Here is a 14012-nt window from a genome sequence, read left to right on the forward strand (position 1 = left end):
CGGGAATTGCTTCTTAACTTCAGAAGAAATTACAAATTTTTATTTTCTTAGATAATTAAACTATTTGAATCCTTAATGGATAACTTAATTTTCTAAAATAAGCAAAATAAAATTATTTTATACATAATTTTCTTAATATGTTAATGCAAGAAATAAAAGCAAAATGTCAATATTGAATATATCTAATGATCAAATGTAAAGGGCAAGGAAATATTAGCACTCTGCGCATCTTTCTACATCAGTCGATTAGGGGCGATCGAACGGAATTCCTTAAGTTACATGGGAATTGCTTCGCGTTAGTTCCGAGGTCGAATTGGGCTATCCTGCGGCGAGGTATTGGTGCTTAAAATTAGGGAAGCTTAGACAGCTACTAAGTGCTATTACAACAATTTATCGTTTAAAATGTTGATAAAATATATTTTTTAATTACGTCCTCTTTGGAAAATCTTAGACATTTTTAAATTAAGAATAATTTTATTTCACCAAAAATATCGAAATTTTACGTTTATTAAGCAAAAAGATTTAATGGTTAAACAGCTTTATGCTTTTACGTGATATTTACTTTTACTTTGAGTACTTTAGGGGTCGAAAGCTCTTTTTGGAGAATCTTTTGCCTGGAAATGGGTGGAAGGTTGTGAAAGTTTGGTCGAAAGTCACGTGTATTAAAAACCTACAGTATATAGAACATATCACCAAGGAATGCTTTTACTCCGTATTCATAATCTAATTAATAAGCTCATTGAATTTTACTTTTTGAATTGTATCGTTGATGAATTTATAACAATATACATTCGACTAATTTAATTACAATTATGGGATCAAATAAGATTTTGAAAGCTTTCTCAATTTAAGAGTTTAAATTTTATTTACACACAATGTCTTCTACCAATTTATCTTTTATTTGTATTTTTATTTAGATTTAATTTTTAAAATAAAGATTTAAATAACTTGTTTCAGAAACGAAATTATCAATACTAAAGAAACCAAAATATTTTCCTATAACTTTTTATATATTGTTATTACATATTCACATAACTATAAATTTTTTTATGATTTGGAATACTAAAAATAAAATAATCGAAATTTTTTGAAGTATACGATTATAACAAATTGTTTTCTTTTAGTTGAAAACATGAAATTAATGCTTTAAAATGAATTTCTTGACATTTTCGATAATAATATAAATGTATCAATCTATGCAATTCGCATTATATCCTTCACAACACGCACTGTAGAAGAAATGTTTAGATTTAGTTTCGGAGTTTCCTCGTTTTCCGCTGTTACCCAAAACTATGGGAATTACTGGAAGTCAGAGAAGATAATAGTCAGGGAATATGCGGATGACTAGAATGACGACAATTGCGAACTGCGACGAAAGAGGATTGATTTAGAAGGGGGAGTTGGGACATCCCCGCGAATCCCCAAAATGACTGTGTCCGAGAAACGTTTGAGGATAATACGCGAGCCACTAGTCGGGACGGGGGTGGATATCGACTTCGATGGCCGCGAAAGCCCACGCACGAGCAGCAGCACGAACGGGCCGGACGGAGTGGGGTATAGGGGTGGATAGGGAAGGTGGATTTCACCTACTTCTCTCTTCCGTACAAATACATATCCGTTTGCACACACACACACACACACACACACACAGACATATTTCGACCACGCTCGAACCACGTTGCGTGTACACGAGGCATGCAACATACATACACATATACAGGCGCGCATATACATAGAGATGCATCGCGCGATCAACTCCACTCCTGAGAGGGTAGGAGTGCGAGGGGATAGGGGTTTCGCAGTCACGGTGGCGCCTCCGCAGAACGCCGCGGCGGTTCCTGGCGGCGTTCCTCGACCGGCGCCTTCCACTGTACTTTTGCCGCCCTGACGTCCCACTGGGGGTCGCACCCCGATCTCTCACCCTGCGTGGACCATCCGTGAACACCACGCACGGTTCGCCCGTGCCGCTCGAAACGGGAGTGTCTCCGTCGAAAGTTGTCAAAGTTACCGCCTAAACACGCGTTGTCGCGTTTCTCTCTCCCCGTCATTCGTTTTTCTCTTTCTCTCTTTCCCTCTCGTTTCTTCCGTTCCTCCCGCTACCATCTACCCGGCCGCTTCTGGCGTCCTGACACGCAGCACTCGGTGATTCAGAAACCCACCGGGCTCGTTGCCGAAACGTGTTCTCTTCATGGACCAGTCTACTCCGCGCTAACTCTGGTAGTGTGATCTGTGACAGTGATCGCCCAACACTCCCCTCTCTTTTCGCGGATCAGACTCCTCTTCCACCCGCCTGCTTCTCCCCAGTGTCCTTTCAGGCGGCACGCATTCTCTGTTCGCTGACGATCGACAAGGTTACGCAAGGCAGTCGCAGCAACGTGGTCATCGAGGTGGACCCGGCCGTATAACTGAGAATAACATACCGTGTGTCATATTGGTGTTTTTCAATTTTGTGGTTCGATTTTACTCTGGGCTTTCCTTACCACTATTTTTTTCCATCTTTATTTTATTTTAAGATCTCGATCTATGTAAGCCGGAGATCCATGAATCTATTGATCCGGATAAAATGATAAATGTGATCTAGATAGACCTATGGACATGATGAGAATGGACTGATGGACCCGCCTGGTTGGCGGGTACTATAAGCACATTTCCGTTGTTTCTGTTATTATATCGTCATCTGTCATTCTTTTTCAAGCATGATAATGTAAGAATGTTAAATTTATTAAATGAAATGACGTGGTAAACAGATAATTGATCATAGTTAATTCTTGATATTCAAGGATCTTAAAATTAGTGAGATTCTTGAAATATTTTTAGTGAGTCTATTTAAGCGCATTACTTATTTACATCGCTTATTTCATTAGCTTTTCGCAATTAAAAATGCGCCTAATATTAAACGATTTAGTGGTCATATTTTGTGAACACTTAAATCTTCTAATTAAAAATTTTACATTTAAAAATCTAGATCGCCTTTATGTAAAACGATAATTATATTGGCGATTAAACAAATGTGGTGGAATCTGGCACAACTTTGTTTTTTCATACTCTAAGATATTCCATTTGAATAACTCATTGGTCGAAAGATCTTTTCTGTATTTAAAGATTGAGATCTTTGAGAAAGACAAAATTTCTTTTCAATAGAATATTATGGATCTAAAAAATTATAGAGTAGGTTACATTTTTATTTATTTGATTTCTTAATCTTTCTTATTTATTGTTTCCTTTTCTTTCCTGAACATTTCCGTCTTTGAGTCTATCCCAACATGACACAAAATTCAACCCAATATGCTTGATGAGAATAACGGAGAAACGTGGTCAGAGATGGACACGTTTGACGACCAAACAACCTTGTAAGATCAATCTGATGAATAATTCTATATGAAATTTTTTAATCCTTCATCTGTTTAGAAAATTTCTTCATGTCAGATACAAAGTTATATGTTCAGTTCGAATTAATTCAATACAATAATTTTTCTTTCAATTATATAAAAAATTCAAAAGTATTTTAGAGTAAATGCAAGCTAAAATATATTTGAAAGAATTCATAAGACTTAGATGAGCGAGAATCTCGGAGATTCACATTTTGCGGTGGACTCGTCTGAACGTGTCCTGAAAAGAATTTTCCAAACGGTATTACGTGATGGTTGCTTGTGATATATAATCGAAGATTTTAATCTCTCTTCCCTCTTTCCGATCCATTTTCTGCTCCAAACTTTCCATCTCCAAACGCCATAAGAAACGTGAATGATCAAGCTTCAATTAAATTAAATCGTTCAATAACATTTAAATAACGATCACGTGAAATTGTCTCCAAGTGATTACGAGTTACGAGTCATTCGGGATAACAGTGGGCATTTTTGCGTTTCCTCTTGATTACCCTATTATCGAGCGAATTTCGGAACGCGAATTCCTCTTCACGCAACGTTTTCCATGGTGGCGCAATGGAATGCTTCGCTAACATCGTCATCAACCTGCTTGTCGTCATTGACAAATGTGTGACAGTGCATCGTGACAGTGAACGATACTGTTAATAAGTGGATGCATTAGGTCCTGCGACGGGCGTGTGTGTGGGTGACACACAGGCTTCGGTGGTGGTTAGACGCAACATGCGGGAAGGTACAATAGCGCAAGCCGCCACGGCGATCTGCTGGGCCATCGCCAGTTAGCTGCTGTACTTTTCTCTTCTTCTCTATCTATATCTAGTTCTACGTATATACAGAATATCCCAAAACTGTTGCACTTCCCATTAAACGAAGATTCTTTAAGATACATTTAAAACTGACTTATTCCTAGCTAAGATCCTTTCTTCTTACTAACTTCTGTCTGTGTATAACATTTATTTATTTTTAAAATATTTTCCAAATTTTTATACCATATCTATTTACCATATTAAATTTTTTTTTATTCAAAGTAATATAAATGTTTAATTATTATTGTATGTTTTAACTTCTTAGAATTATATCTTTTTTCTTATAAGTTTTTGCTAAGAAAAAGTCAATTTTGAAATAATCATAGAATCTGTGGTTTAAAGGAAATACGATAGTTGTGGAACATGGCTGTATACAGGATGTCCTGTAACAGGAAGGAAGTATATAAAATAACAATGTTCTAAGAGCTATTTTAGCCCAGGGAGTCTTCGTAAACGTATGTCCTATATAAAGTAAATAATTTCAGAATAATTGAGTACCCTCTTAGTTTTTGAGAAATGTTTATTATTATTGGAATATGCATTATTAGAAATTTTTTCTCTTTTCTTTTTTCTTTATCCTTTTCTTTATCCTTTTTTCTTTTCATTCATTCTCCCCTCTTCTTCTTTATCTTTCTCCTCTTTTCCTTTTCTCCTCCTTTTCTTCTTCTTTTTGTAACGTTTTCTAGTGTAACTGCAATATTTTTATTAATATATTTATAATATATTTTAAATTGTATTATTTATATATATAAAATATTTAAGTTTATAACGCGTATATAATAATACATATAATGATAGATACTCTTTTCGTAATTGTATCGTAGAAAAATATAATTATCTTTTATTAGTTGCATAATAATTTAAGATAATATTTTTTTAATGTAATTTTTTCTATAACATTTTTCCATAAAATAGAATATTGAAGTTATATTATAAAATATAATATAGAATTTTGGAACTGAAATAAAAACTCATATGACAATTCAAATCCTGTTATAGGTCATTCGATAAGCAGAAAAATTTGGTGATACCAAAGGAAGTTTTGGTGCAACATATGTAGAATTTATTTGATTTAATAATGAGAATTATTTTGTTTTAAATATGTAATTATTAATTACAATAAGTGCTTTTAAATGTATATCTCTAAAATATTTTAATTAAATGTTAAATCAAAATGTATCAAATTTATAAAGTAATTATAAAACAAACTTTAACTTTTTTACTCTTGAAGGTTTGCGAAACTTTTTTAATTTTTAATATTATCTTGTTAATATTTTAAAAATAGTTAATAAATTAAAAATATTTAATAGAGAATTTTATAGAAATTTAAAATTTTATTATTTATTTAAATAAAGCAAAATTTTAATTAATTTTTTAAAATCAGTTTATTTTTCGTTAAATTAGATTAATACATGACCGAAATTTTAAATGGTATAAATCCAAATTATTCTGTTTATACATATATATATATATTTCTCTTTATTGATTCCTCTTATTATTTTTCTTACTACTTAACTTTCCTATTTAATCTCTATTCTTTCTCTTCATTTTTTGAAGACACTAGTTCGTTCTAGAGTACTTTTAGAACTTTTTCTCATTACTACATCTGTCATTTTTTCTCTTTTCTCGATCTTGTTCGAAGTAATTATAAATATATTAGTGGAGTATTATGAAGTGGAGTATTAACATTGTTTTTATTTTAATCATTATGCAATTATATTGATAAATATTTAAATTGAAAACATATATTTATGATAATGACTTTGGTTGTCATATATATGATTATGATTGCAGAAGTAAAAGTGCTTTGGTGCCAAAATAGAAAAGTAAAATTTGCCAAATCTGCGTTTTCACACTTCGAACAAGGTAGTGATCTTCTCTTCTTCCTGTTATCTCTCTAGTTAGCTATTCTATAGCTCTATTCTGTCACCGCATGCCAAACTAGAGGACTCACCGTTCCGGACTGCCCCCTCTGCGAAAAAGCGACAAAGAGGCCGCCTCCATGCAACATGCAGATGATCCTGGTTGCTGGCGGGTGAGTCCATCATAGTATCCGGACACAGTTACATTCGCAGCCACACACCACACACACACACACACACACACACACACACACACACACACACACCACACACACACCACACACACACACACACACACACACACACACACACACACGATAGTGTGTATTCGGTACTAGTAGCCTATTATTATTTCCTTTCCCTACAGTTTGTATCGTTCTCCATTTATCCTCTTTTATTTCCCCTTCTTAACACATGTATTCAACATTAAATATATATATTTTATTATTTTACTTTAAAAAAAAATTTATTGTAATTATCTTGAAAACTTAAACTTTAAATTTGTTCATATAAGACATGCAAAAGAAAGTAAAGGGATATAGCTTCATTGAATTAAGAATCATCTTATCTTCCACGAAATTTTGATCAAAATATAATAGAAATCTTATAATGACATCGTTTTTTTTTTTTAATCATCTTCGAAATCAGATCAGTGTTTCCAATAGCTATTTAAATACTGGATTTTGCAACTTCCTCTTTTGATAAAACGGGTTTGAAACGTGTTTTTAACGGAGTTTGTGTCGATGCGCGGGTGGGGCAGCACTCTTGGGATCCGCCCTGCCTACGACATTGCATATAATGCAAGGCGTAAAAAGCCTGCACGATAAACAATTTTTCTGTTATCAGTTGACGTCACGCAATTTTTTGTTGTATCAATCTTTTGTATTTTGCTAAAAACATCAAAAGATCAAAATACTAATTCGAATAATTTAGCGAAAGTTTAACAATATAACACAAGAAGAACATTACATTTCTTATATAAAATATCTCTAAATATTTCCTTCTCTATAAGTAAAAAAAATTTATAAATAAAAATCAAAGTTCAAGAAGTTAAGATTTTTATCATTTAATATTAAAACAAAATTATTTTTTATAAAACAAATGAGGTTGCTTTTGAAAGGAGTATAATATTTACAATTTTGTATTCTAAGATATTTGAATTTTAAATTATTCAATTGTGACTAAAATTATTGAATTAATTTTTAAATTCTATCTTTATAGAATCTAGAATCTTTTTTATTTCTTAGATTTATATTTTTATATTTTTTAAACATCAAATCGTAAACATCAAATTTTAAAACGTATTTTAATATTTAATTTCATTTAAACTAATAATCAGTTTGTTTAAATATTCTATTATTTCGGGTTATTATTATCTCTTTACATGTTATTTTAGATAACATTATATTTCTAGTTAATTCAGCTCAAATTAATCTCGTCGAATTGCTCGTACAAGATAATCGTTTATCATGCATATTCGATATACATGCCCAATATCTTCTAAACAAGAGCACAATTAAGGATCGATATCGCGATACGCTAAATTGTATTCAAATCGAAATAAAACGAAACGAACAGAATAAAACTTACTACGTCGTCTTACACATATTAATAAAATATATAATTTCTAAATATTAAATAAGTGACATATATATTTTTATTTTTTAAAGTAAAATTTTAGAATATCTATGATATTTGTGTTGTTAAAAATAATATTAATTTGAAACATCTTTTAACAAGCACAATTTCTGAATTTATTTTTTTTGTTCGACTGTATTAAGATTAAACTAATTTACAATTAATTTCCGGAATATAGAAAATTCGTCAGCATTTACTTGCTTATTCCGTCTCTGCTGCTTTAGCCATATCTGTAACGATAATGATAGCCAGGTGCATTGAAATGCAGGTTTCACATGTTTCCTTTCACTTATGTGTGTTTACTTAACGTATTTATCCGGAGTTGCCCAGCTGTCTGCCACGTGTGCGTATGCATCAATCATTGCATTTGTCTTGGCTGCCTCATTTCTAACAACTTTATTTATCACTGAGAGTTTAATAAGAATTATCATTTCTGGATCTTAAAAAGTATTGTTACTCTTCATTATATTTGTCTATTGAAGTGGATATTAATGCATGAAATTCCTGCCTGAAATTCTACATTTCTTTAATGAAGTAATATTTTTTGCTGATTATTCTTTAGTCTTAAATTGTTCAATTGAGTCTCTACTAATTCTTTCCTTAAATCTTTACCGAGTCTTTAATTAAGGAAGGAGTTTAAAATTATTCTTATATAATTATAAACGTATATAACATTTTTCCATTAGAATAACATGAAGACGTAATTGAAGGGTTTATCGTAATTGGTTATCGTAATTGGATGGTTAGAAGTCAATGTGTAAATCTTGCTCAAAGAAATTATCCAAACTCACATTATCGTGTGGAAAATTATCACCGTGATGCTTAATGAAATTCAGTTTACACGTCATTCTCTGATAACGCGTTAATCGTGAGAGACTCTGCACTCGAACACCCACGTGTCGCTTTCCCGAAGTGGGGCATCCTAATTATCGTAATGACGGATCTGCCGAAGTTTTAAGGATTATTATAACTTCATTCGCGCATCGTGTTAATTAAACTTTCTCTAAAATAAACGCGGTTTGCACTTAAATTACACCTTTTCATTCAAAACTTCGTTTTTTTTCGACGAAAATAATTTGGCACAGTTGGAAGTGATATTTTACAATTAAATCAATTAAACAACTGAAGCTTCCTATCTAAGGCAAAATACATGTTATTTTTTGAAGTATTATTATATTAATTAATCTACATCTCTATATGTATTTTATCTTTTATCTTTATATTTCATACTTTTAATCAATATTTGCGGATTTTACACACAAATAAATTAAATTCGATGTTTTATTTACCGGATAATTGTAATGTTTAAATATCTCTATCCGTTTCTCTATTCGTTTATTGATCGTACCTTGGTTGTCATCTTGATGCAAGTAGGACATTAGAATATATCGATGATATGACGATATAAAATTAATTTCAACACCATACCATTAAATGATATTATTAAAAGCAGTATACAATTTTTCAGTCATATATATATATATATATATACCTAATGCGCACGTGATATATTCGGGCACGCATGAGGACAACAACCTCAATCAATACGGTTTCATTATTCGTAACGATCGATCCGATACTTTCTTGATGCTCCAAAGTCCTTGACAAAAAATCAAAGGTTCTCTAAGAGCAACAATTATCATCGAGGTAAAACACAAATTTATTTAAACGATGCAGTCGCTCTGATGCAGTGCCGCACATGCGCCTTAGGAAAATAATTTCCTAAGGCCTCACGTAAAATAATTTAAACAGCAATAAAATTATTTTGTATCATGACTTTTTGTTCAACAAAGGGATATATATATACTGAGTGTTCCTGTTATATCTATTATATTAAAATATTTCGCAGTATTTAGATTTATAAAAATATTTACACTCACAAGAACACATACGTACATAAATGTGTTAAATTTATGTACGTACACAACGTACATAAATTCATTCAACCTATACATGTAGAAAAACTTTAGGAAGGTTTGGGAAAATATTTGACTAACAGCTCTCCGGTTTATCAGCGTATAATAAGATATTGATCAAATTCTCCATTTTACGTGACATTTTATATATATGTTATTTTCCTGGTTAGAGTGTAACTTGTATAAAAGTAAATCGTGCGAACGGATGTTGACGCTGCCCGTCGCTGCGAAGTGCGTCAAAAAGGCGCCGTTGTATCGTTCCTCCGGAGGAAGCTAGCGGTTGTTCTTGCCGAAAACGATGCTATCCGTATCCTTACAAGAGCTCCCTCGAGCTCGATTGGAAAATAGGTCACTGGGTGCCGAAATCGATAGGCGATCCGACGTACACACCGCATGGTAACTGCATTATCGACAATCCTGCGAAGGAAATCCTGACCTTCGCCCGGACGGACGGCGCGGACATATCTTAGCCGGAAAAGATACGCATTGACTGGCCGGAAAAGATACGCACTGAACGGATCTCTAAAAATAATAATAATAATAATAATAATGCACAAATGAATATTACGATATTTTATCATTTAACATGCTTTCCTGAATATCTTATCAATTTTTTGTGTCAAAAGAGCGTGCTCTATCATTAACAAGTATTATTCTATTGCGCAGTCAAAAATGTAAATACTAAATACCTAATACTCAAGTGTCGATATTAGCTATACGTTTGACACAGTCAAATGTTGACCTTAAAGCACAACAATAGAATTCTTAATGGTCGTTCCGTAACCGATCTGACCAAACATGGTTTATTATAATGAAAAGCTATTGTTAGTATTAGTCTGCATCTAACTGTCTTATTATTTTATTAAAGCTTGATCTCAAATATATCCTGTACTTGTACGTTTTATACATTTGTCGTAGAGTAGAAATCATTTTTAACAACTCGTCCGCTCGCGTGCGGATTGCGGAAGTATCTCGTTTGTCTACTCGTGTGTGTACATATCTACTTTGTCCGCCCCTTCTACGGACATAGCTACTTTGTCTTCCCGCAAAGGTATCTATATTGGCTATCTCTGTACGAATGTATTTGCTCTGTGTTTATCTACATCTACGTATCTACTTACTGAGGTAACCATTTGTAAAATCGAATTTATATTGCTACTTGTTGGACATGAGGTCTGTTGCAGAAAATGATTTCTTTCTGATGATTCGGAAATAAAAAACATTTAGCATTAGAATTTTCATTAAAAACGAAATTCTATTACTTTGCTAATTAGATTTTTCCGAGAAGGTATCCGAGTAAAACATTACGAAGAAGTATTCCGACTTGCAACTTCCTGCAGCTTCTGCTCGGAAGCACTAGCATTTATCTGGCCGTGAAAGCGAATTTAAGTGCACATTTATTCCACGTATCTTGGCGTTTGAGATTTACTCGTTTATCCTTTGAGCATACAGAGACATGCTATGAGACATCCTCTAACCGTGCATAAATATAACTACTTAACCGTGAAATCGAATTTATGTTCTTATGTACCCTTATATTCCATATTCATTCAAGAACAAACTTAATTTGAAATTTAAGATAATCTAACACATAAACAACATGCTTCTTTAGATATACGTGGAAATATTATATAGGATGAATTGCCATCTGAAATAATTTTTTACTTACAAATTTTTTAAACAACTACTTTATATGAAATATGTTGTATTCGAAAGAGCTCATCAGGATATAATTAATATTTAGAAAGATATTTTATTTTTTAGTTTATTTTATTTTAAATGATATGCTTCATATTTTTTATAAAAATTAAAAAGTACCAAATGTTGTATGAAGATATATTAGAATGTACTGGAGAAGTACATAAATATCGAAGATATTTTACACTTTATTCTGAAGTATTTATTAAAATTCCATTTTTATATTAATATTTTTATAATTCGTCATTAATATTTTATTTCATCAAATATAACACATTTTGTATAAGTAAAAGTTTTTCTTAAAATCGATAAGCAACAAAGTTATTTCAATGATAATTTCAATAGTATTTGTTATCAATTCATCTGCTTATATATACACTAATGCAGAGAGAATTCAAGTTAAGAATATATTTCATTATACTTTAATTTTATAGATAGCATCCTTCAGAAATCTGCATACAGCGCAGGATATTCGTATATTTATCGAATGCGAGTGGGCGACAGTTATTCTGGAAATCTAATGTGGCATCGACTTATTCTGGAAATCTAATTAACGACGGTGCTTATTGCTAACGGACTTATGCGCGAACTGACAAATGCGTCTGGCATCCGCATTTCCGCGTTTATTCTTCAAGTGAATGGCGACCAACACACCCACGTAACTACACGCTCTTGCTTGGTCCCGTGGCCGAATTTACGTCACCGCTTATATTGTTGATCAATAAAGACGCCATTTGATGCGTGTCGCATCTCATAGTGGCCCAATTCCACATTTGGCTAGACGAATAATAGCTATTATGGCTCGAACAATTGACAATTACGATCAATTGGATGTGCGCGACGGGTCATTCGGTATTTTTAAGTGAAGATTTTACACGATAGAAGATTTGAAATGATAGCGATTTAAAAAATAAAAGAAAGAATAGATAAATAAAAAAGGGAAATTTGAGAAAAATGAAATAATTCGATATTATAAAGAATGAGATTTTATCTGGAATATATGGATGTCGGAAGCAAAGGCTAACTTTTGACCGCAGTTCGCTCACGTGTAAGTGTACTTATTTGCCCTTGGATTTTATATTAAACTATTATTATTAGTTATCAGTAAGTGTTCAATGGGGTGAACAGTGAGAGTTTCGAGATTATAAAAATCTATAATAAACGCGTCGACTTTCTATGATCTGCGAAAGACGATCTTGACCTTTGCCAATGGTGTAAATATTTATTTTATTAAATCACTATTTTGCAAAATTTTTGTGTTTTACAACGCAAAATTTGATGATGCTGTTCATTTTTCAATGGTCTTACATGTCGTTATTCACGTAATGAATACGAGCTGTTGCTCGTTACATTTGTAGTAAAGTATTTTAAATTGATTGATGAAACATAGAAAAGAAAAAAGCGTTGGAAGGAAAATGCGTTTGAAATCCCGTATCGGGTTTGATGCATGGCACGCATTAAGTTTGTAAGAACCAGACCTCAGTTATAGTTGGACTATCGATATTGGCCGATATTAATAGACGATGGAAATACAGTCGGGACTAAATTTACTTGTATCAATAGCACTCACCGAAAGCCTGTACTTCTTAGACTGCTTCGCGAACAATTTGATATCACGGCTTCTTATAGACGTGTTAATAAATTTGCAAGTTTAACTTATTAATTTTTTGTCACTTGTAACAACTGCGATAGCTTGCCTTTACATAGTATAACTATAATAATAATAATAATAATAATACGATGATGATAATGGTGGTGGTGATGATGATGATGATGATGATGATGATGATGATGATGATGATGATGATAAAGAGGTCTCTAATCAGCTTTATATTTTATGTATAAATATAATATAATATTTAGAAAAATTAAAGCTTCGCAGAATCTGTTTTATGCTTCAAAGTTCAAATGTACATACAACTAAATATCGATCTATGAACAATTTACTTGCCGGACTCGCAATTTGCATCGCGATGTCAATTCCGATTGATTTCTGCGAACGTCTCGCCATCCCGTCCTTGCTCTTGCCTTTCCCTTTTTCTTTGGATTTCCGCAGGAAACCGGTGGATATACTTGGTCGCCTTTGATGCACAAGTGCGGAAAGAATATCGAGCTCACGACGCAAGAGGGTCACTTCCACCCTCAAAGGGTGGAAGTGGCGTTCGGTATGCGGGGACGGGGGTCCTTAGTGGGGGCGATCGTGTCGCGGTGGTGGTAGCCACCAGGATGGACTTAGAAGGATGGCGTGGCACGCGCTTTCAGCAAACTAAGGCAGCCGGTTGTCTTCTTGCCACCCTCTGCAAGTATCGTCGCGATAGTCATCGGGCGTGCGTTCGCGAGAAGGGGTGGCGCATTCGTTGCGCGATTAATCCGTTTTCTCTCTATTAGCTTGACTCGTGTTCCTCTCGCTTCGGATAATTTGGAATGTCAAAATCAGATTAACAATGGTGATTTTAAGTAAACAGGATAGAAGCAAAATGAAAGTATCATATGTATAAAGCATGTGCAGAACAAAGAGCAAAGGATTATTATTCGAAATTAGTTTGGAGAAACTGCCTTATATAGGTATCGCAATGTATATGTCAGGCAAAGTAAAATAATGCAGATGAAAACGGGTTAATCTGTACGAAATGAAACAACCGCGCACAGATTTTTGTAAGTGTCTAAGTAAGTGTTAACGTGTACATAATATTGAGCTCGTTCAGCGAT

General features: G+C 33.1%; 1 protein-coding gene and 1 long non-coding RNA gene across 10 annotated transcripts in view; one reads left to right on the forward strand and one right to left on the reverse strand.

The window, feature by feature from the left end:
- The window catches only part of shaker (potassium voltage-gated channel protein Shaker), a 107279-nt gene that overhangs the window by 36543 nt on the left and 56724 nt on the right, over positions 1 to 14012 (forward strand). The window contains exons 1-2 of one of the 9 annotated variants that reach the window (XM_089070978.1): positions 1899 to 4171; positions 6135 to 6224. The exons of 6 other annotated variants lie outside the window; for them this stretch is intronic. In XM_089070978.1, the coding sequence (XP_088927104.1) occupies positions 6199 to 6224 (26 nt within the window). In that variant the 5' untranslated portion in view covers positions 1899 to 4171; positions 6135 to 6198. Of the gene's footprint in view, positions 1 to 1898; positions 4172 to 6134; positions 6225 to 14012 lie in introns of those variants that run through there. 2 more of the 9 variants (XM_089070979.1, XM_089070974.1) reach the window with 2 other exon arrangements.
- Positions 9694 to 13426, reverse strand: LOC148937705 (uncharacterized). The gene is made up of 2 exons (XR_016137982.1): positions 13255 to 13426; positions 9694 to 10127 (listed from the first exon to the last, which is right to left on the reverse strand). It is a non-coding gene; the product is annotated as an uncharacterized LOC148937705 (long non-coding RNA).

The sequence above is a fragment of the Pogonomyrmex barbatus genome, unplaced genomic scaffold (genome assembly GCF_055798465.1).
Source record: "Pogonomyrmex barbatus isolate J1 unplaced genomic scaffold, ASM5579846v1 scaffold11, whole genome shotgun sequence".
Classification (NCBI taxonomy): Eukaryota; Metazoa; Arthropoda; class Insecta; order Hymenoptera; family Formicidae; genus Pogonomyrmex; species Pogonomyrmex barbatus.